Raw genomic sequence first — 24,637 nt, 5'->3', positions numbered from 1 at the left:
CTCCTCTCCTGTGTATAGGAACAATATCAGAACAGTTAAATGTTGTATATCATACATTTTTGTACAGTAGTCTATTAGTTTTATGATCTATTGTGCCTGTACTCCGGAAAAGAGGCTATACTAAGACAGAATACAGAGAGATTGAATGGTTACCAATTAACAAGGAGATCAGGCAGGTATGCACTTTTTCACCCTATATATGTAATCTGTATGCTGGACATATACGTAAAGTAGGATTAGACAAGGAGGAAGGACGCATGAAAACTGGAGGAAAGAACATCAACAATTTAAGATATACAGATGATAGCATACTACTAGCATAAAATATCAAAGACTTTGAATGACTTCTGAAGAAAGGGCAACTATAAAGAAGCCCTTGATGGCGCAATGGGTTAAACCCTTGTGCTGGCAGGACTGAAGACTTGACAGGTCGCAGGTGCGAATCAGGGAAGAGCGCGAATGAGCTCCCTGTCAGCTCCGGCTCCCCATTCGAGACATGAGAGAAGACTCCCACAAGGATGGTAAAACATCAACACATCAGAGTGTCCCTTGGGCAATGTCCTTGCACATGGCCAATTCTCTCACACCAGAAGCAACTTGCAGTTTCTCAAGTTGCTCCTGACATGAAAAAAAGATCTATTTAATTAGTTTTCCAAAAATAACATTTTGAAGAAGAACTGCAAACTGTTGTTTTCAGCCTGCTTATATCCAGAGCCTTTGCTACATATTATTGAATTATAAATCAGTAGGGGTTTTATATGTAGTTTTTTTGTAAATTGTTATGTAAATTTACCTGGTTATTGATTTATTTGTTCATGTACCTCGCTGTATTTTGTGTTATTGCACTATGTCGTGCTTTTTCTGGGTTGCCCTGAGTCCCTTTGGGGAGATGGTGAAGGCATACAAATAAAGTATTATTATTATTATTATTATTATTACTCTATACTTTATTTCTGCTATTTCTGATGTCTCATTCCTCAAACCAGCATAGGACTGAGACAGTATGCATTTATCTTTCATCTCCTTCCCTTTCTCCTTATTTTATCCCATGAGCACTCAGTATTTTCCTTAAAAAACATAGTATGTAAGTCTCATGTAGCTTTTTGGTGATGTTTCTAAAAATATAGTTCAAAAAGCTTCTTGTGATAAAGCCCCCTTCATGTTTCTAAACTTGATAAAATTGATAAATACTGCTATTCCAGTTACAGATTAGGGCAGCTTTCTTTGAGCTCTGTGTTGAGAGAGCTGGGGGTGTTTCTGTCCTCTTAACAGCTGCCTTGGAAGCAGCCAATATTTGGTCATTTCTCAGCGAGAGCCATTGTATTCTGTCTTCCTCTGCAGTGGAGGAGATTGAGCAGATGAACAGTTTGTTCCAGCAAAAACAACGAGAACTGGTACTGGCTGTGTCAAAGGTAGAAGAACTTACTAGGCAGTTGGAGATGCTGAAGAATGGCCGGATTGATGGTTACCACGACAACCAGTCTGCTGTAGCGGAACTTGACCGTCTGTACAAGGAGCTTCAGGTAACTGTAACTCTGTGAGGCAGACGTAATGGCTAAAATGGGCAGGTCACAATTTTTTTTTTTTTGCAAAAGGACTTGCTCTGGCTTCTTGAATCTTCTGATAAGAATTGCCAAAATTATGTGGACTGTTGAAGTTTAATGTCTTTTTTGTTGTGTAGATTTTTTAAAATGCCATTTGGCATGTTCAAAAAAGAAGCAAATCCTAACCCGAACTTGCTTGGATGATTGTACTCACATAATTTTTCCAAAATTGTTAAGTTCCTCATGGCACCCACTCTGCAAGTTATTTGTCCTGAATTCTTGATTTCCTGTCCTGAATGCATTCAGCTAAGGAACAAACTGAACCAAGAGCAGAATGCCAAGCTGCAGCAACAGAGGGACTGCTTAAACAAACGCAACTCAGAGGTGGCAGTTATGGATAAGCGTGTTAATGAGTTGAGGGAACGGCTGTGGAAGAAGAAGGCTGCTCTACAGCAAAAGGAGAATGTACCGGTGAGTACACACACACAAAAAAGGCAAAAACCAAAACAAAATTATTGCTCACTTCTAATACCAGAACATGATTTATATGCTGGGTGGAGGTGAGTGGCTATGTGAGTCTGCTGTACCCAAGCATTTCCCTTGTAGCATGAAAGTCACTTTAAATAATATATTACTATTAACCTATTTCTTCTTTCATAGGAGGAAGAGTGCTTTTTCCCCCTTTGGTGATTTCTTTGTAGTAAAGGATGCAATAAGGCTTTCAAAATACCTTTCTTACAGAAAAGCATTGCTTTGCCTTTCCCTGCTTCCCTAATAGCTGAATTGCAATATTTTGTTCTTAATATTTATGTATTTTGTTTAGGTGACTCCTGATGGGAATCAGCCGCAACCAGTGGTATCTACTCCAAGTCGTGTGGCAGCAGTTGGTCCTTACATCCAGTCTTCCACCATGCCACGAATTGCCTCAAGGAATGAACTTTTAGTGAAGCCAGCTTTTCCAGATGGGACTTCAACCTTACAAGTCTCTGATAGTTCCTTAAAAACCCAGACTTTACCAAACATGAGACCGGGGATTCTTTCGCAAATGAAAGCTTCTAGTGGTAATTATCATTTTCCCTCCCTTTTTATTTAAAATATATTTGTATATTTATTTATTTATTTATTTATTTATTGGTATGCTTGTATACCGCGATATCTCAGCCCGTACGGCGACTCATCGCGGTTTACAACATGTTAAAATATACAATGTTAAAATATACAATTCACTAAGCATAGAAAACTAAAATTTTAAGAATACATACAAAAAACATACACAGTATTGGGCCACCAATACAGATCGGGACATCTCATAGTTAAAATCATCATCCAATTCGTTGTCTTGATTGCTAATCCATGGTCAGATGAAACATCACGATGAAGATCAATTGAAGACTTGCTCAAACATCCAAGTTTTTAGGTTTTTCCTAAATGCCATTAGCGAGGTGGCTGATCTTAATTCAGTAGGGAGGGCATTCCAAAGCCGGGGGGCCACCGCAGAAAAGGCCCTATCTCTCGTTCCCACGAGCCGCACCTGTGAAGCAGGTGGGATAGAGAGAAGGGCTTCTCCTGAAGATCTAAGGGTCCTGGTGGGCTGATAGGCCGAGATACGTTCGGATAGGTATGTAGGGCCAGAACCGTTTAGGGCTTTAAAGGTCAAAACCAGCACTTTGAATTGGGCTCGGTAGCTAATCGGTAGCCAGTGAAGCTGGTACAGCAGAGGAGTTGTATGCTCCCTGCGCCCAGCTCCTGTTAATACCATGGCTGCCGCCCGTTGGACTAGTTGGAGCTTCCGGGCCGTCTTCAAAGGCAACCCCACGTAGAGAGCGTTGCAGTAGTCAAGACGGGATGTAACCAGAGCGTGGACTACCGTGGCCAAGTCAGGCTTCCCAAGGTACGGTCGCAGTTGGCGCACGAGTCTTAACTGTGCGAATGCTCCCCTGGTCACCGCCGAAACCTGGGGCTCCAGGCTCAGCGATGAGTCCAGGATCACACCCAAACTGCGAACCTGTGTCTTCAGGGGGAGTGCGACCCCGTCTAACACAGGCTGTAACCCTATACCCTGTTCGGCCTTGCGACTGACCAGGAGCACCTCTGTCTTGTCTGGATTCAATTTCAATTTGTTCGCCCCCATCCAGACCGTCACAGCGGCCAAGCACCGGTTCAGGACTTCGACAGCCTCCTTAGTAGCAGGTGGAAAGGAGTGACAGAGTTGGACATCATCTGCGTACAGATGACACCGCACCCCGAAACTCCGGATGATCTCGCCCAGCGGCTTCATGTAGATGTTAAACAACATGGGGGACAGTATTGAACCCTGAGGAACCCCACAAGACAAAGGTTGTGGGGTAGAGCAGGAGTCCCCCAATGACACCTTCTGAGACCGACCCTCGAGGAATGACCGGAGCCACTGCAGAGCAGTACCTCCGAGACCCATTCCCGCGAGGCGTCCCAGAAGGATACCGTGGTCGACGGTATCGAAGGCCGCTGAGAGGTCGAGTAGCACCAACAGGGACACACTCCCCCTGTCGAGCTCCCGGCGGAGATCATCCACTAAGGCGACCAAGGCTGTCTCGGTACCATGTCCCGGCCTAAAGCCAGACTGTGCCGGATCTAGATAATCCGTGTCTACCAAGAATGCCTGGAGTTGTGAGGCCACCACACGTTCCATGACTTTGCCCAAAAAGGGAAGATTGGAAACAGGCCGATAGTTTACCAATTGAGTGGGGTCCAGTGATGGCTTCTTCAACAGCGGTTTTATCACAGCTTGCTTTAAGCTGGCTGGAAAAATGCCTTCCCGAAGGGAGGCATTAACCACCACCTTAACCCACTCGGCCAATCCCCCTCTGGCCTCCTTTAGAAGCCAGGATGGGCAGGGGTCTAGGATGCATGTGGTAGCTCTCATTCCTCCAAGCACCTTGTCCACATCCTCAGTTTGAACCAATTGAAATGAATCCATCAAAATCGGACAAGCAGATGCTCGTCCTCTTGTCATTTGATCTCTTTATCAAGTTAACAGGCTACAGCAGTTAGCTTCCTTAATTTTATTTATTTGTCTAACAGTGATACATTGTTCTCTCTGCTTTCTCTACTAGGCTTAACTACTTAGAGGACATGTTTAGTTTTGAAATAGATGTTTATTTCATCCTATATGATGGATTAAATGGTAAATTTACATAAAGACATAAATGCAAAAATGAATGCTTTTTATGATTCAGAATCTGTATTGTATACCCCATGTTATATTGGCAGCTGTCTGCAAATAAAACAATGAAGATAAGGATGTTAATATTTGCAAATGGTGTATTTGGAAATATTACTAGCAAGCTGGTCATTGAAAAGTGAGGCACGAATGGATCATAGTTCATTTTGCTATAAAGGGATTCTAATTTTCTTTTCGGTGAACAAGAGTGTTTATGGACTTCAGTTTTATTGTTGACATTAAAGAGTTATTTGAATAGAAGTGTGTTGTGAGGTGAGATGTATAATGTGAAAAAATCTATTTTTTGTGATTTGCTTATGAGGAATGTATAGAAATACTTGTGTTTCAATATTTGTAACTACGGGAAAAAGTTGTTTTGATCAGACTGTGTTGTTAAATGCTTTCTAGCTTAGGGTGCACTGATTCTAAATTGAGCATTTTACTCCTGTGGCTCAAGCAGTGCTAAGTGTTTACTGAAAGCTATTTTGTGATGTATTTGCAAAATTTATAAATGTTATGTTTGGGCTTAGGGCAGGCATGTGGGTGGGGGGGGGCTCGGGGGGCTTCAGCCCCCCCCCCCCCGAAATTCTCACGGTGGTCCGCGAGAAGGCCTTACTGGTACATTATTTAAACTGTTATGTTTATTCATATCATGATCTGATCACCATGCTCAATATATCCCATATGCATGGGGGGTATTGGGGTAACAATGCAAAAGGTTTGCTAGGGCAGACCCTCTTTCACTCAGACTTAGCCCCCCCCCCCCCCCCCCGAAGCAAAATCCTGGCTATGGGCCTGGCTTAGGGGATATTTGTTTGCCTGTCTGGTCATACATTGATTTACATGAATAAGTTAACATTTCCCAACATACATTTCCTGTTTCTTTATTCTCTTTATTTCAGGTGCTGCAGCTGCTGGTTTGAAACCGCCACTCACCATCAATGATTGGAATAATTCAAATGCTGATAACTTTATCAACCAAGGGCTGGCTTCTTCAGTGATAAAAACCAATGGCAACAACGAAGAGCCAGGTAGGTTTCTTTGAACGTCTAGTAGTTAATTTTGCTTACTTTTTAAGATGGGGGGTGGGGGGAGGAATGTTTTTCCATCTATCCAGGAAGACACCTTCTGTGAGTGAGTGAGTATTTTCCATAGTGTCCTTTTCCTTTAAAAGATCTAAACAAATTTTATGAGATGTTCCCATGTTGTCAAAGATGTTCCCAGGATGATGGATAAACCCAACTCCACTTTTGATACATATTTGTGTTGACAGTTCAGTGTTCATTCAGTTCTTAGATTTTTAGTTTAATTCTGCTGAAATTGTGTAAACTACATAACTGGGGCTGGTTCCTGAGTTGATGTCTTCTTAATAGTGGGCATGACCAATGTTAATATGACCCTTTTCAAGTGTCCTTGCTCATTAAGAATCTTTCAGCAGGAAAATTTAATGCCCTTTTAAATTAATTGTTTCATACACTTTCTTAAATATGTTTGATTTTCAATCATTTTTTCTGCTAGTCGTTTCAAACAAGGACAGTGAAGTTCAGTTGGTTCAAATGTGTATCTTTACAATGGATTCTGACAAATATTTAATTTTTTGTTTTTGTTTTAGTCGGTGAGGGAGATGCTCCTTTCAGAGAAAGAGAGAAAAAAGTGCGTCCCTTTTCTATGTTTGATTCCGTTGAATCAAATGGAGGTAATGGAGCCCCTACAACATTGAGGAAAAACCAGAGTAGTGAAGACTTGTTGCGTGATGGCCAGGTATACTTAAAATTTCAAATCTGATCTTGCTCTTTGTGTGAAATAGTATTGGCATAGTGTGCTAGTGAATTTGCATGAAATCTCATTTGGTGTAAAAAATAATATTAATACATTTTATTTCTTACCTTCCTCTCCTGATGATGCAAGGCACAAGGTACAATAAATTAAAAAACAAATGAACACAAAAATACAACACATTACTAAACTTCATAGATAACACACACACACACGAAAGCGTATACCAAACACAGCTACAGAATTTACATACAGTGGTAATAGAATGCAGATCAAAACTCATGCTTGAACACTGACTAGGTAGGCCTGGTGGAAGAAATTGGTCTTCAATTGCATTTTTAACTCCAACATCTCATTTAGGTGTCAGATCTCTTGCGAGAGATCATTCCACAGTCGTAGGGCAGCCAATGAAAAGGTCCTCCATTTGAGAAGCTTGGATGATTGGCAAAATGCCTGTCTTTTATTGAATGGTGGTTCATTGCCTGAATGGGAAGCAAGTGATGCCATCTGTTTTTCAGGGGTATGAGAAGAGATGTAAATCTTTAAAAGAAAGAAATTTTGACAGCAATGGTGCTCAATCAAACAAATGAGGAGTCCTTCCTCCATCTCAGCTGCCACTGCTTGGGCCTCAAAGGGCAAGAAGCACTATCTGATCCTCTCCACTACTGCCATCTCCTTTTTTTCTTTTCTGCCATGTCTTAATTAGATTTTAAACCTGAGGGCAGGGAGCTGTTTTATTGGTCTTTTACTTGTAAAGTGACATGTACAGTGATGGTGCTATATAAATAAATGATGATGATTGGTGATAATATCTTTTATTTTTGTGCTTTGCACTTGCTGTTTTTTCTTTAGTTCTACACTGTTAGAATAGTTCCTTTAATTTTCACAGCTATTGTTTTGCCTTGCAGATGGGCACTAAAAGTATGGTGAAAGTACCACCACCTGTTCCCACCAAACCAAAGCAGATCAACTTACCTTACTTTGGTCAAGCCAGTCAGCTGTCCTCCATAGATGTTAAGCCAGACAGTAATGCACAAAAGCTGCCCCTGACAATAGCAGCTGTTGGAAGCAAGCAGAAACCTCCGCCTTCACTCACACCCCCAGCATCCCAGCAAGTCCAGCAAAGAATCTGTGTGTCACCAAGTGGGCCTCCTCCTAATCCAGACCTGGCTCTTTCCAAACAAGAGAGTCCTCCTGCAGTCGCCGTGAAACCTTTCACACCTCAGCCATCCAAAGAGGCCCCTCCACCTCCCTTCCGGAAGCCACAGACTGTGGCTGCAAGTTCAATCTACAGTATGTACACAAAACAGCAGACTCCGGGGAAGAACTTTCAACAAGCTGTGCAAAGTGCACTGACAAGGGCCCAAACCAGAGGACCACATTTTCCAAGTGGTGAGTGTTTGGTTGTCTTCTCACTTCTCTAGCTCACATTCTGTCTTACCAAAGAAAACTTTCATTATGGGATGGTCAAAAGGCCATAAAGAAAGGAGTCAAAGAGTAACACAGTGAGAATTCAAGGAACATCTGTGGTTTTTTTAAAAAAAAAAACCCTTGGTTTTAGTTAGACTTTTTTACTTGAGTATTGATGAAAATAAGATGATTGCACCCTTGATTATTGCACTCCCGAAATCACTGTAGGGGATTTGTTGTCCAAAATACCCTGGGAGATTGCTACTTTCGTCATTAAGAAAAACAAGAAGATAGGTACTTGTTTATATTATATTCCTCAAGGCTAGAGAGTGTGTCTGACTGACAGGTATAACAGGTATAATGGTTTGGCTGCTGACAGAAATTACTGATTTTGTGCAATCTTATTTATGTAAAGTTATTTCGATGAAATCAGTGCATTTGTTTTATTTGTCAAGAATTTGACAGGTTTTTTTTTTCTTAATTGCTATGCAGTGTATGGAAAGCCAGTTATTGCTGGGACTGGCCCCCCAAATCAACAGCAGCAAATGGAGAATATTTATTCAAACACTCAAGGAAAACCATCCAGTCCAGAGCCTGAAATGGAGACCACTGCTTCAGCCAATGAAAACAATGAAACAGAACGCATTCCTCGTCCACTTAGCCCAACCAAGCTTTTGCCTTTCTTGTCAAATCCTTACAGAAATCAAAGTGATGCAGATCTTGAAGCCCTTCGGAAGAAGCTGTCGAATGCACCACGGCCACTGAAGAAACGTAGTTCCATTACTGAGCCAGAAGGGCCTAATGGGCCTAATATTCAAAAGCTGTTGTACCAGAGAACAACTTTGGCTGCTATGGAGACTATATCAGCCCCGTCATACCCATCAAAGCAAACTTCGGTAGCCATTACTGAAGATTCAACAGAAATCCCAAACCCTTACCTAAGCACAGAAGTTGTGAAAGAGGTGGTTCTTCCTCCACCTGAGCCAGCTATTGCAGAAGAGGCAGAAAGTCCAAATTCTGATCAGAACACAGCTGCTTTCCCTTCATCAGGACTAGATAGTGTTCCTGAGAACATACCTGACAACACATCCATTACTCAGCCTGAAATGGAGGAACCAAGTCTAGATGTACCCTTGCCTATGGAAATGTACATGGAGGAGTATCCCCCCTATCCACCACCTCCATATCCTTCAGGAGAACCTGAGACTTTGGCAGAGGACTCATTTAGTATGCGGCCTCCTGAGGTCACTGGACAGTTTTCTTTACCACCTGTAAGTAAAAAAGTTGTGTTTCTTATTTTAGGAAGTTATGATTGAAATTGTGCATTGCGCCATTTATGTAGAATAGGACCTCTTTATAACCAAGGGTCAAGATCCTAAATCCAGTAGGCAGAATGTGACATTCTGTCCATGCAATTCTCTGTCTCCTGCAGCTGTCAATCCCCAGAAAGGCTGTTGCTATATTTGGAGGCGAGACACAGGGGAGTTAGTTCAGTTGAGAAAGGCACAGCTGGTCTCAGGTCAGAGGAGGGGAAAACGAAGGTGTGCCCACAGTTGGAGTACACCTTCCTTGTTCTTTGAGTTGAGACTGCTACATCTTCATTGTTTAAGTTGGCTTCTTCTCCCTTCCCTCGCTTGTGGTAAACAGCTGTAGCAACGCCTCTTGGGACTTGGGAGTGGTTGGGACAGATTTTGGATGTGATGAAAAGGACTAAAGAATAGCTTTCTCTGCTCCTTCCAAAAAAGGACATAAGCCACTTAACAGGATGCTCTCCATATTGACACACTTTTCCTGATTATCTTTTGCACTTTGATGCTAACTCCTGTCTTCTGTCTTTGTTTCTTGAGAGTTCTGTTTGTGTGAGGGAATAATACTAGGCTCAGTGGATTGTCCCTGTTATTGTCAAAGAGGTTTTTATTTCAAAGGGGCAAATCTAAACTACCGTAATTGTCTCATGTCTCCTAAATGACAATTCAGTTCGCATTTTATCTTGAAGCAATATTATGTTAATGATACCAAATGCCCTCTGCAATGTTTAATGGAGATATTGTGCAAAGTGAAAACTACTGAAGAAAGCAAGAGCATGTATCACAGAAAAAGTAACTGTAGCAACAAAAGGAACAAATGGGCTTTCTTCTTTCTGCCCCCTCCTTCCTCCCCTGACAGATTACAAATGCAAGACTGTTCATCCTCTCGGAGTGTCTTTTATTCCCTAATGCAATTTTTGCATTTTTATTTTTTGTGTTCCAGTGCACTGCTCAACTTAAATTCTTATTGGCAATATGGCTAATTTAAAAATAATAATTGTCAAATAGTCTTGATGACTATTTCTTCACACACCACAGTACATAGTAGGAAAGTTAAAGTACCAAGTATTTCTTGAATCTTTAGAACAGAAGTTAGCAGGTTAAGAACCATGGTGGTGTGGTTATTTGGGCATTAGATTGGTTGCGGAGACCAGGGCTTGAATCCCTGCTCAGCCATGTGAACCCACTGGGTGACGTTGGATAAGTCACACTATCTTAGCAAAAGACAAACCCCCTCTGAATTAATTTTGCTTAGAAAACTGTGATAGATTCATCTTAGGGCATTCATAAGACATAAACAACTTGAAGGTACATGGTAGCAGCAAGCAAGTAGAAGATGATCCCAGATTCTCGTTTGTCACATAATTTGTTAAATTGCTTCCAAAAGCGACATATAATTATTTTATATGCAATCCCACAAAGTATTTAAATAGTTTCAGTTTCAGGTTTTGAGTTGGTTTATTATATAATTGACCCATTATGAAACAATGCAGAGCTTATTGTAATTCTGAACCTGAAGATTTTTCAAATCTTGGTATCCTGTTGATTTTAGGAAAAAGAGAATGCAGTGTAGGTCATGTCAATTTCCTTACTGTATATTGATATCAGATTTGTTATGTGTTCATGGGTTACATGCAATGCCCAGTGACAGATGTTCCTCCTCTTTATGTTAACCCTTTCACCTCATTGTAGCATTCCCTATCTATGTCTCATGCTATCATTCACATTTTTCAACTTTTTAGACTTTCTTTGTGCCTTCCAGTTTTGAACAGCTTCACCATTCTTTTCACAGCTCCTGCTGTACTGCTTCAAATCCTTTGAAAGATTTTGGGAATAGATAGAAATGGCATTTCTTAATATGGAAGCCCAGACAAGCAATCTCACTATGGGGGTGGTAATGAGTAGTACACTTAAAACACTCTCTTCCTCCCATTCTTGAAAAATCAGAATGATTTTTAATTGTTGAAAAGAGATTCTGTGAAGATGAGAGGTCTCCTCCATCCCACTGTATGAATTGAAGACTCAAATGACTCACTTTGTTTATCTTTTTTATTGTGGCACCTGTCAAAGATTTACACACTCCTCTGGAAAGGGCTTGGTACTCATTTTCAACTAGCTGGAGTTATTATTATTATAAATGTAGGATTCCTAATTCAAGCATCGCATGCTGCAGAATCAGAACTTTAAAAAAATAAATGTAAAATTGATCCAGTAAGTTCCTCAAAGTGAAATATACCCATAACAATAATTTATTATTAAAAACAGTGGTTTTGTGCCAATAGTAATCTTATTAAGTACTGACACTTTTGAATACTATATATACTCAAGTATAAGTCTAGATTTTCAGCCCCTTTTTAGGCTGAAAAAGCCCCCCTCTGGTTTTACTAGGGTGAGGGTCCTGGTGGGAAGGTGTGGGGCTGAAAAAAGGGGCTTCTTTCAGCCCCACGCCTTTCTGCCAGGACCCTAATCTCTCTGCACAGCAACCCAACTCTTCTTCCTTTCCTCTCTTGAGCAGCGTGCACCTTCCTCTCCTCCTTTTTTGTGCAGTGTGTGCCTTCCTCCTCCTCTCTAGGTGAAGCACATGCCTTCCTCTCCTCTCTCGGCGCAAGTCTTTTCCAATTGTCCTCATTAATATACACACAACATTTCCCCTAAAATGTATAGTTAAAATAAACTATGGCAATTATTGCAAGGAAACATAATCACATTTACATTGAAGAAGGTTAGAATAATGATTTAATCAGAGTTGGACAGTCTTAGTCTTATCTTAAATCACAGTTGTATGTAAATATTCAAAAAACATTTAACCTATTGATGCCTCAATTAATGCAATTGTATTGGTATCTATGTTTATTTTGAAATTTATTAGTAGCTGCTGCATTTCCCACCCTCACCTACTACTACTTCCCCAATTTTTTGTGATAAAATTAGGTGCCTCGGCTTATATTCGGGTCAGCTTATCCTTGAGTATATACAGTAATTAAGTCAAGAAGATATTTGTACTGGGATATTGACTAGAATTTTAGATTATTAGTGGGCATACTGCTTGAATGCTTAAAATGTTGACTTCTAGGAATATTTTGTTTGGAGGATAGCGTGGTACAGTGATTTGAGATCTGGACTAGGACTCTGGAGAACAGAATTCAGATCCTCACTCAGCCATGGAAATCCACTGTTGTCCTTGGGAAATTCATAGCTATCAGCTTCAGAGGAAGGCAAAAGCAACCCCCCTCAGAAGAAATCTTAGCGAGAAAACGCTGTGCTAAATTTGTCTTCAGGCCACAATACGTTGGAAAATATATGAAAGCACACAACAACAAACCATTTACTTCTAGCTCTTGCTTAGATGGAACATTGTGCAACATTGTAAATGGGATAAGAACATTTATTGCCCACTCAGAGAATGATTCGTTCTTATTATACTAATAAAGATGCATGTTTCTTGTGTTAAAACTCCTCCCTATCAATTTTTATACTTATGAAGGCACTTCTTTTGTCTGGTCTTTGTATGCATGCACATCTTCATTGGACTATCTGCTTCTGCTGCTCTTGAATCTATTTCCTCATTCTGTACAACATTCTTCTACAATTACTCCTCATTGTTCACTGAATTGTATCTCCCTTTCTTGGAGCAGTATATCTAGAGCAATAGGAACATTTTTGGGAGCTGGCTAGCTATTATAACGGTTACATTACGAAATGTTTCCTAGGTTTAAATATGCATTGTGTCTCCCACAATGTCCAGTATGTGGATGAAATGCTGTTTTTTTTTTGTAATAACACAATTGATTGTGCTAGATTAGTACTTTTACCTTTTAGTAGATATAGGATTGCCTCAATGTTGTTTTGCTTTAATTTAGAAATGAATGTCTTACTATTCTTTTCAGGGTAAGAGGACAAACCTACGTAAAATCGGATCAGACAGGATTGACCATGGAATGCGAGTGAAATTCAATCCCCTTGCTTTGCTTCTAGATTCCTCTCTTGAGGGAGAATTCGATCTTGTACAGCGAATCATTTATGAGGTATACATTTCCTGTTTCCATGGGATAAAGCTTGAATTGCATTTAAAACTCTGTGATATTTTGAATCAGTCATATTTAAGAGACTTTCTGTGGATAGTATAATACAAGTTTTCCTATGCAATAAATATGGAGATACAATAAAAATAAAGTATATAAAATGTGATAAATGGAAGCAATTGCTTAAATTCTTAGGCCCTCTTTTTTGTGTGCCCTGTAGGTTGAAGATCCCAGCTTGCCTAATGATGAAGGTATCACTGCGCTCCACAATGCTGTGTGTGCTGGTCACACAGAGATTGTAAAATTCCTGGTACAGTTTGGTGTAAATGTAAATGCTGCAGATAGTGATGGATGGTAAGGAATGATTATTTTGCAGTTGGCCCATGTTATATTCATATGCTGCCCACATTTAATAAATGTCATAAGACTGAATTCAAGGTGATAATCTCACTTCCATTGTTGCTTCACGGCCTGATACAAAAACTCCCTGGTAAACTTGGGGATGGGGGGAGGAGTTATAATCAATTGAATACAATGGTTTAAATAACCCTGAAATGCAATTCTGAAGCAGGCATGCTTCTTTTTCATAACACTTTAACAGCGAGTGAGGAGGAGAACTGAGTGGGATAAGGGAAAACATGTTGAAGGCAAATCTATTTTTATAAAAGTTTTAACTATATAAAATTACATTTAAGGTTTAGGAGAACAAACATACACAAAGCAAAAAAAATCACAACAATACATACAACAATATAGAACATCAAACATATATTCTAGATCTAAGACTAAATTTAACTGAACATACAGAGGTTATATGTCACTTCCAAACTTGCCAAATTATAATTATATATGATACAATAATTTCTCCTCTACAACTATCAAATTTTTAAACCTTCATTATACTAGAATATATGTCTACTTTAAATATTGCTCGTACAGATACATAAAACTACCAATTGATTCTGACTCCCATTTAAATTCCAGCAATCTAATCATTAAGCTCCATTCATCTTCAACATGTCTTATCTCTAATAAACTTTGTTAACTTTTCTGTCTCTACATTTTTTTGGATTTTCAAAATGTGGATATCAGATACTGTAGCATAAATGGAAATGGAGACACATGTTGATTTTTCACAACTATTTTCCCGTCTAAAACCATAAAAGGGATCAAAATTTCTTGTTTTCCTTTTTTTACCAGTAATAATTGAACTATTTCCCCCACATACCAAGATACGAGTAAATAATAATAATAATAATAATAATAATAATAATAATATAAAACTTTGTTTATATTCCACCCTATCTCCCCTGGGCGGGACTCAGGGCAGATTCCAAACATAAAAAGCAAACATTCATTGCTCGAATACAACAACAATACATCCATGGTAACAACATTTAGCAAAGATCAATTTCTCATTTTTTTCTCTTTTTCTGTTCAATTTCTAGGACCCCATTGCACTGTGCAGCATCTTGTAATAATGTCCAAGTGTGTAAATTCTTAGTGGAATCAGGTGCTGCTGTTTTTGCCACAACCTACAGTGATATGCAGACTGCAGCAGATAAATGTGAAGAAATGGAAGAAGGTTATACACAGTGTTCTCAGTTCCTCTATGGTATGTGCCAAAAATGGAATTTGTTAAAATGATAACTTCGTCAGAGTGCTTTTATGTCCTTTTCTCACATGCATTTAGAAGAAACAGAGTAAAGATTATCAGTTTTCAAGATTATCTGGCAAGATAAAACATGCATAGTCCATGGCTCTCATGATTAGTATCTTAAATATAAATTTTCCTTGATTGTGTAGACATTCTTTAGCGTTTGTTGTTATTTTCCTGAGAAAATCTCTGTTCAGAACAAATTTTGTTCCTTTTTTGGTTTTTTTAAGGTTCAGGTCCTTCATATCTCTTGAATTATGGTGACTACTCTTGGATTTGCTGTTGTATCTGAAAGTGCAAACCCTTTAAGTTTTCTTTCTCAAGCTAGAATACCAACTTAGAAGTACAATGATGGTAGTATGTTCATGAGTCGATAACACTTTGGTTACAAATATCATGGCTTTGGGTCAGATGCAAAGTCAAAGAAAAAAGTCCTGCAAATGAATATGAAAGTTATTTGTCTGTTTATTATTGTGAAAAATTTAATACATTTGTGTTTTAGAATGAGAATTGTATGTTTTGCTTTTCCTTGGATTGAAATACTGTAGCTAAAACTGGAAATCCACTAGTGTTTGTTCACTGTAAACTGCCTAATCGTTTATTCGTTTTTATTGATCCTATTATAGTTTAGGTATTCTCTAGCCTTGTTTTTTGTTTAAAAACACCTAGTAGGTTGATAACCTTTTGTTTAATTTTTAAGTAGATTTAAAGTTCTAATTTTTATTATAGTTGACAAGATTCAGTATGGTTTTCATATTTTATGTTATGTAGACCAGTTAGATTCCTGGAATATGTTGTATGCGGGTTGCCCTTGATGATATGCACGGTGCAAAATGCCGCACCCAGATTGCTGTCTGCACTACTGTATAGAAACCACATAACACCAGTTTTGAAGGTGTTGTAGTGGCTGCCAATAACATGGGTTGAGTTTCCTTGTACCGTGTGATATAGCATGTGATGTGATATAGGGCAACAGATAAATATTTTAAACAAGAAATACTGTGGAATGATGTTTTGTTATGATTGAGTTGGTTAGTTTTGTTTTCTTTGATATAGGTGTGCAAGAGAAAATGGGAATAATGAACAAAGGAGTGGTCTATGCTCTGTGGGATTATGAAGCTCAGAATGATGATGAACTGTTTATGAAAGCAGGAGACTGCATGACAGTTCTTCGCCGGGAAGATGAAGAAGAAATAGAGTGGTGGTGGGCACAGTTAAGTGACAAGGAAGGATATGTGCCACGTAACTTACTCGGGGTAGGTGGAAATACTTACAGTCAGACTATTGAGTTTTCTTCTGGCTTTGTATGTATTCATGTTTTCCCCCAGGCTGTATCTTAACTATAACCATGTGAGAAAAAGGAAGGAGAAGAAAAAGAAAGGGGGTGGGGTGGGGTGGGGTGGGGGAAGCGAGAGAGACTGTAATCATGTTATAAATTATCTGATTCTGTTTGGATTTGGAGCCATAATGGTTTAAATTAATCGCTCTTGGAAGGGCTGTTTTAAGAGTGATTTCAGACTACCTACCTTTTAAATAGGGAAAACAATTTGTCAGAATGGTGGATATAATAGCAAATTATATTCTTGGAGAATTGGTTTTATCTTTCTACCTCATGAAAGGGTTTTCATGGCACAACATCAGCATTTGAATTGTATTTGTTATGCTATTGTTTTGTTGAGGCCTTCAGGAGATGCTAGCGGGGTACAAATAAAGTTTAATAATAATAATTAATATTAAATCCTGCTGAGTTCATTGTGATTCTTCCTGTGGTGCTTTAAACAATTGACCCTACAAGGTGTTGCAGATGGCTACATGGTTACATTGTGTTGACAATTCAGTTCACTGTACCTGTGTTCCATCATTTATTTTATTAAGAATATTATTTTGCTTAAATGTTTATACTGTATTGTTTGCCATAAAATAATGGTGGATAAAACCATGTACAACACATCATAATATATCTCAATATGGGTTAAACTTGCTAGGCTGTAGCAGCAAAAGTACCAAATTCTTGTGGCATCTTAAAGTCTCAAATGTTTTACTTGGCTAAGTTTTCATGGATTGCAGACCATTTCCATTATATTAATGGAGTGTTGATCTAATCATGTGAATTCCAGCTTTGGGGGAGGATGTGGAGAAATAGAAACTCAGAATCTAGAAATGTTGATGCTTATCACTGTATAATCAATATTAGTGGAAGATGAGAAGGACATCCTAGCATAAACAGAACAACATTCGTAAGGTAATGAAAAGCCTTTGTCCAGGTACAGAAGTTACTATTTAACCTCTGGATGTAATGGGCAAGGGATTGTAATAGAAAGGTGTGAGAGAGGAAATAGAAAACTGAAGGTAGTGAGAATTGCTTAAGGAGTGGATGTAATGGAATTCTGAAGAAAGATGAATTCTTATTGGTTGGTTTCATGTTGAAATTTGTCTCTAAGACTCTTTTGTTCAAGAATGACTGCTTTGATTTCATTCTTCACCTGCTATTTTTTTTAGTATATTGCCATTTCAGATTTCTCTGTGCAGTTTTTTTGCTCAGAAAGTGGGCTATATGCCCTACGCCAAATAGTCTATATACATCTTGAAGTGTGCTGCATGCTATAAAAACTATGCCAAGTAAAACATGTTAATCTTTATGTGCTTCACTTTTAGTTTTTATCATAATATAACTAATTATGAAAAATATAAGTTTTCTCTATGTGTTTGCTAGTAACTATAGGGAACAAATAGAAGTTCAGAAACAAAAAGAGGCCAGATGTCTAATGGTGGTACATGTGTTTCAGTTCTCTTTTTCTGTTTTCTGAGGCGCTGCCCTTGCAGGAATGGGGCAAATATCTTGAAACATTCTTGCCCTTCATGCTAAAATAAAACTCTAGCAGATGGACTTTGGCATAATATTATTTATAATTCCTCAGTTTCTTAATCTCTTTATACATGTCTGGTATCTTTGGTCCAGCAGATAATCCTTCAGTGCTGGCAGAGTCTTAACTTGTCTTGGTTTCAGCTGATTGATATTTGATGCCTGGCATCTTCTAACAGATAATCCATGGATTCACAAACATGACCATTTTCCAACAAAAGCCAGCTTTGAAGACTAGAAGCTAGACCTTTTAAAATAAGCTTTATGAACAGAATGTATTGTCTTCACCAATTTATTTGCCGGCTATAGTGAGAAATTCATCTGCTTATTTGTGCTGAAAATACCTTTCTCGCCAACATAGCTTTGGAATCCAAAAATATGATTGTCACAGGCTAAGGAGAAATTCTTTGTTTCTTTGCTTCAACAACACACAGTATTGTGCAAATAAATTATTTCTCTTTGTTTTAAAATCATGTCTTCGGACCTGTCATCATCACTAGTTAGAACTCTTCCTTTGTTACTTATAGTTTGCTCATTCATAAGTCAGAACACAATATTTCCCACTGGTGTTTTGGTTGTGGCATCAGAATTTGGAAATTTTCTTAATGCTTTGATTCTAATTCAAGGTTATGGAAGCAAGTGCTCTATAATGAAACTGCACAACAAGTGATGGCTCTTGTGAAACGGAAGAAAGACCATCTTCCCTTGGCTTGATATATACAGTGTTTGTACCCATCTTATTTATTGTGCAAAGGTTGGCAACAGACACTATATGGACAGAAAGTAGCCTCCAATGAGTACCATATACTCTGTCCTGTATCGGAAGGCAATTACTAGGGGTGAACAACTCTTGTGGGTTGTTGTAAACTGTGAACTGTGGGTCCAGATGTTTTTTAAATGTGACTATTTTAAAAATGAACACAGATCTGCATTTCTGTTTTTGGAGAATGTGGCTTTTGCTCCCCATGCCCCTGTGTGTGTGTGTTTTTTTTAAAAAAATGTTAGTAATCCTGAGGTGAGCACAAAAAAGGCCTGGGGGTGATGAACAAACTTCCTCAGATTCATCCAGGCCAAAAAAGTTTACTAAACTCTTTACTAAACTCTTCCGTAGAGAGGAGAGAGAGTGCTACACTGTACCGTCTATGTTTATTGTAAGCCCATTGTTACTACCAGATATTTTCTTAGTAGTGGAGGGCCCAAAAGAGCTTTTTGCCCCTGTGGTTGCTCTAGGTAAATTGCCAATTGAACTACCGTAGTTGTTAATCACAGCATCAAAATGTGTGATTTTAAAGAAAATGTCAATGCTAATTGTGATTTCAATGTTATTTTCAAAATATGTTCTTCCCAATTTCAATAATTATTATACATCAGTGGGTTTTTTTCTTTATGAGAATTGTAGCTATGCAGATGAGTTCATCAATAAGGGGATACATAAGAACACTGCTGAAATATTTTTTTCTGTATTTATAATTACTTAAACAGATCTTCTACACCTTGAACTGATTGTTTTGATTTCTCTCTCCAACCCTTTCTTTTCTAGCTCTACCCAAGGATTAAGCCAAGGCAAAGAAGCTTGGCATGAAAACACGTGGAAGCAATTTTCTGATGTGCCCGCCACAAGATGAATTTATCCTTTTTTTTAATAGAAAAGAATGCATTCTCTTTGTGTTGACATCAGTTTCACGAGATTTACAATGTGACATGAAAGCAATGCTGAATATGCTATGAAAACAGATGAAGGATTGATGGCATTCACAAATGGTGGAAAATACTCCCCAGTCTGGAATGCTACCTTGAAGCAAATGGATATGGTCCTGTTTAGGTAGATTGATCTTAATCAGTGGTCTTTTTCTGCGGACGGGTTTTTTTTTTGTCTTTGAGATATGCCGTCAGGAAAGAAATAATTATTTTCTTCCAAACTAGTTATTCCCGAACTTGAGTCTCAGATGTTAATTGGATTTCAAGTCCCTGCTAACATGGCCTGAAGTCAAGGATTCTGGGAGTTGTTCTCCGGTAATGGGATCCAAAATTGGGAACCACTGTTCTAAACAAACCGTTTCTTAAACTCTTTTATTTTCTTCTCTGTAGCAGGTTCAATGTAAGTCAGATTATTTTCATACAGAAACTAATAATATACATTCTGATTATAGGATGTCTTAGTAGCAGAGGTAACATTATAAAAGTAATGTAATGCATCTTAAATTAAGGACCTAAACCATTATTTGAGCAATAATGTTAAGAGTGTGGTAGCATTTTAGAGTTCCAGAATATTTGGAATATATGCTGTACCACTAGTATTGTAGCTCATAGAGTGTTTTTTAAAAATCTTGTCTCTTGTCTTTTGTAACATGGATATTAAATATAGAAAAAAAAACCTGTGTAGACTACATCATACATTTTTGTTACAATTGCCTTTTTATTCTGAACTGTGATTAAATTTTGGTCTTAGAAATACCAATTTGTCTGATGTCAAGTTTGGTAACGCTCAGCCACACAGCTCTGTCATTGAACTGTCCTCATATGCTGACATCGACACATTAAATGACTACAGTTTGCAGCTCCTTGTCTTGTCAGCATTCTTTGGTTATTAGTTTTGGAAGATGTTCTTTTTGACCTATAACTTTTATAAATTACATTGTGTGTGTTATCTGAGCCCACATCGTTTTTATTTCAAATTGATGCATTTTTACCATTGGCTCTGGGTCATTTTTTAATATGCTTGAAAAAGAAATCCTGAAGTAGCAAAAATGTTTACTTGACTCTAATACTGGTAGCAACCTTCTTGCTTGAATGCATATAACTGTAATACAGTCTGTCTCACAACAGCTTTTTCGTGTTAGAGCAGAACTTTCCAGACATTTCGTGTTGGTGTCACACTTTTTAGACATGCATCATTTTGCAACATGGTAATTCGATTTTACTAGCAAACCAGAAGTTAAACCAAGTCCTTATAAGAGACGGGCACATACATAAACTGTAATAACAAAATGTATGGGACACAACATACCTCATGAAAATCTTTGTTATATTTCAAAAAGATATTACTGTATATACTCAAGTATAACCTGAGTTGGGCTGAAAAAGCCCCCCTCGAGTCAAGTTATTTATTATTTTACTAGGTTATTATTTTTATTACATTTATTTTACTCTATTTACTATTGCTATTATTATTTACATTATTTTACTCTGTTATTTTATTACATGTATTTTTGTACTCTTTATTATTTTATTATATTTATTATTTTACTCCATTATTACATTTATATCTTACTCTATTATTACTGTTATTACATTTCCATTATTTTACTCTATTATTATTATATTTATTATTTTATTACATTTATTATTTTGCTCTCTTTATTATTATTGGAAGGCTATGGAAGCACATTTACATTGAAGGTTAGAATAATGGTTTCATCAGAGTTGGACAGTCTTATCTTAAATTAGTTTTATGTAAATATACAAAAACATTTAACCTATTGATGCCACAATTAATGTAATTTTATTGCTATCTATTTTTATTTTGAAATTTACTAGTAGCTTCTACATTTCCCACCCTTGGCTTATATTCGAATCAGCTTATACTCAAGTATATACATTATTTGTAAGATGATAACATACATTTCCAAGATTTTTGTCATTTCTCATTGTTTGTGTGACACATCCGCATATTGTGACATATAGTTTGGAAGACTGTGTGTGACAGGCTGAGATACATACTGAGAAATACTGGCATCCTTTTGGTGATATGTGAGGAAGTTAACTCTTTGATATATAAAACCAAGGAGTTAACATCCTCCTTGGTCATTGGACAAAACAGTAGTGTCTCCTGGTGCAGTGATATCACCCCATCTCCCATGCAAACAATCTTTTCCACATCAGAGCACAGCCTCATAATGAAATAAGTGGATCGGTGGGCACTTGGGCAGCATTTGGATTTAGTTTCACCATCAGATAAAGGAAGCATCACTCTCCTAGATCGCCAGGAAGAATATGTGAGGACGCTAAACATCTATGAGGATGATGTTTTTTCTCCTGGCTGTGGAACTACAGCAGGCCCCCACTTGAGTATCCCTGCTCTCTCTTGGGCACAGGGATATATGTTCTGACATGAAGAAGGGAGAGGACAGAGATACATGGGTAGATGTAGAACATTGCCCCATTGGTCCTCATTCTGGTTTAGAAACCTTCATTGTTTTTGATGTTTAGAGTTTCAGTTTTATCTTCCCTTAAGGAGCATGGCTGTTATAAGACTTTCCAATGATCTCTCATTTTACTTTGGGATTTACTTTCCCACTTCTATTCAAATCCCAGAATGCCCATAGATAATTGGCATTTGCTGTTTATACAGCTTAAAAATACAAATTGGGTTTTTGTTTTGGAACTTTGTTTTGGAACTTTCTTTATAAACCAAAAAAGATCATTTTGGTTTATAAAGAACTTGGAAGTTAATCATATTCTTCCATCTGATTTAAAAAATATTTCGCTGCACAGTACTAACTACATTCTTTTTTAAACAAAATAATCCGTTTTTATGGTGTTTGGAAATTTACCCTTAAAATGTGGTTATACTTGTTTTGAGGACAGTAAATGCTGTTGTATTAGATTCCTTTAAAGATCATCTGCTGCATTTATTAAAAGCAATTAATGTAGTTCTTCCATTTGACACTTTGTTCTTTGAAAGTAGATAAAGGTAAAAGTTTCCCCTTGACATTAAATCTAGCTATGTCCAACTCTGGGAGGTGGTGATCATCTCAGTTTCTAAGCCGAAGAGCCAATGTTGTCCATAGACATGGGGCCAGCATGACTGCATGGAGCGCTGTTACTCACATTTGCATTTTTTTGAACTGCTAGGTTGGCAGAAGCTAGGGCTAACATTGGAAGCTCACCCCATTTCTTGGATTCGAACCGCCAACCTTTTGGTCAGCAAATTCAGCAGCTCAGTGGTTTAATCCGCTACACCGTTGCGGGCTCCTCCTTAAAAATACCCATCTGAAATTTTGGCATAACCTGATTCAGGTTTTGAAGCTTGAGTTCTTCTACCACCACTTAGTGGGGCCATCCTCTGTAACTATAAAACGAAATGTTAAACCATTTGTTTTACCACAAAAGTAGTGGAGTTTAGCTGAAGTATATAGTTATTGGTTGTGAATTTAAATTACTGAAATGACATTTAACTTGTGTCTGAGCCTGCAATATGCGAGTCTCTTCAGCAGTTTTGAGCGATAATTCTAACAGTATCCAACTATATCATACATTATACTTTTCTGAAAGGGCAGATTGTTACATTCATAGGTAGAACAAAAGCAGACAAATAGGCACTGTATCCCAAGAAATTTATTGCACTCTTAACAGTTAAAAAATTGCTAGCTCTACTGGCTTAATATTTTTAAACCCTTCTAAATTAGGAAGTACAAGTATTGTTCAACACCTGATGAAAAGAAAATGACTTATATAATTTAATTGCTTTGTGTTGTAAGTGAAACATACATTTTACAATTATGATCCCCTGCTGCCATTGTATCTGTACATATATCTGAAATTAATCTGGCATTTGTTGCATTCTGCGCAAATGCAAAGCTTTTTTGAGTTATATAGGCATCTTGCTGATAAAACTGGGGTAGTTCTACTTTGATTTATCAACTGATAGTCCATATTTTAAAAGAACATACAGCTTAAAATCATTAGAAGAAAATAAAAATTATAGGATGTCATGTAGATACATGGCACAGTTACCATCCTATATTTCAGTGACAAATGCATTTATTAAATATTATGAGTTAAATTTCAGTTGCTTGAAAATCAGTGCTTGATAAAATCACAATAAGAAGCTCACTATGTAACTGCTTTATTGCCTAGCATTAAGATACTTGTTTAGTGTTTATAATGCTTAATAAAAGCAGAATGAAATATATTATCTTTCAGGGAGGTGGCGTTCACCTGCCAGTTTCTTAAAAGATCTGGGCTGAGCTGTGTTTTGTTTACTTTTTTTATAGCACACTTTGAAGCAGCTGAAGCAAACTTTTGCATATAAAGTTAATGCTTGTATAATGAATTTGTCAAGTTAACCAACTCCCATTGTGCAATCATTTTATTTTTCCAGCATCCCCCCCACCTCAGGCAAACCATTTCATCAATCGAATGTATACAGCAGCATTAAAATATAAGTAGTTTCTTTGATTTCTTGACATTGGTCTTAAAATGATGTTCTGGTCCTGACAGAAGTTTTCAAATGAGATGCATTCCTTCTTCAGATGATAGTAAAGCACACCCACTATGATACAGGAGGAAAGAGACATGATATAAACAACTTTTAATAAAACTGGTGAAGTTCAGAACTAATTTAGTTGCAGTGTATAGTCACTTCCTGAAAGGAAGTTATCTCGCACCGAGGAAGTAATTGAGGCAAAGAAATGGAGAAGTCAGTTTTGTTGTTGAATAAACTGGAAATTCATTTCCTCAACCAGCCTTTAAGAAATACATCTTAAAAGGGGTTAGAATGAGCAATATTCTTTCTGTGTGTAGCTGGGACTGAAATTTATAATAAATTTTGGATTAAATATAAATGCCAAAATTGTGTATCTTTCATTCCTTTGTGGCTTATGTCTAGATAAAGACTGTGATTTATTATTGTGTCTAAACATTACTCCAGAGGTGTGGAACGTCAGCTTGATTGACTTCCTGGTCTCACTTTTCCCTGGCAAAAGTGTCAGATGGAAGTACCAGACGGAAAAGCTCCACCTGCTTCTTTGTTGGGAGCATTATAGAAGGGTGAGAAGGGATCCAGTCCCCCAACTCCATCATGGCCATCCATACATATGCCATGTAGAGACATTTCTGGGAAAATTGTAACTTGCTC

At 37.8% G+C, this 24,637-nt stretch overlaps 2 protein-coding genes across 4 annotated transcripts in view; one reads left to right on the top strand and one right to left on the bottom strand.

Annotated features, from left to right (window-relative positions):
• Positions 1–20,335, top strand: part of TP53BP2 (tumor protein p53 binding protein 2) — a 59,148-nt gene extending 38,813 nt beyond the window's left edge. For all 3 annotated transcript variants that reach the window (XM_060754198.2, XM_060754200.2, XM_060754199.2), the window contains 12 exons: positions 1,342–1,523; positions 1,851–2,015; positions 2,368–2,605; positions 5,646–5,774; positions 6,356–6,504; positions 7,428–7,911; positions 8,422–9,200; positions 13,124–13,261; positions 13,479–13,612; positions 14,707–14,873; positions 15,972–16,171; positions 19,319–20,335. In XM_060754198.2, coding sequence (XP_060610181.2) covers positions 1,342–1,523; positions 1,851–2,015; positions 2,368–2,605; positions 5,646–5,774; positions 6,356–6,504; positions 7,428–7,911; positions 8,422–9,200; positions 13,124–13,261; positions 13,479–13,612; positions 14,707–14,873; positions 15,972–16,171; positions 19,319–19,360 — 2,807 coding nt within the window. In that variant the 3' untranslated portion in view covers positions 19,361–20,335. The remainder of the gene's footprint in view (positions 1–1,341; positions 1,524–1,850; positions 2,016–2,367; positions 2,606–5,645; positions 5,775–6,355; positions 6,505–7,427; positions 7,912–8,421; positions 9,201–13,123; positions 13,262–13,478; positions 13,613–14,706; positions 14,874–15,971; positions 16,172–19,318) is intronic.
• A 2,762-nt stretch (positions 20,336–23,097) lies between these two features.
• LOC132761385 (calpain-2 catalytic subunit) overlaps positions 23,098–24,637 on the bottom strand; it is a 56,852-nt gene continuing 55,312 nt past the window's right edge. The window contains exon 21 of the mRNA XM_060754201.2: positions 23,098–24,052. Within this exon, the coding sequence (XP_060610184.2) occupies positions 24,029–24,052 (24 nt within the window). The 3' untranslated portion in view covers positions 23,098–24,028. The remainder of the gene's footprint in view (positions 24,053–24,637) is intronic.

This window comes from Anolis sagrei, chromosome 1 (assembly GCF_037176765.1).
Source record: "Anolis sagrei isolate rAnoSag1 chromosome 1, rAnoSag1.mat, whole genome shotgun sequence".
NCBI classification, from domain to species: domain Eukaryota; kingdom Metazoa; phylum Chordata; class Lepidosauria; order Squamata; family Dactyloidae; genus Anolis; species Anolis sagrei.
The sequence above is the reverse complement of the archived record's forward strand: the minus strand, read 5'-3'. Positions and strand labels throughout refer to the sequence as shown.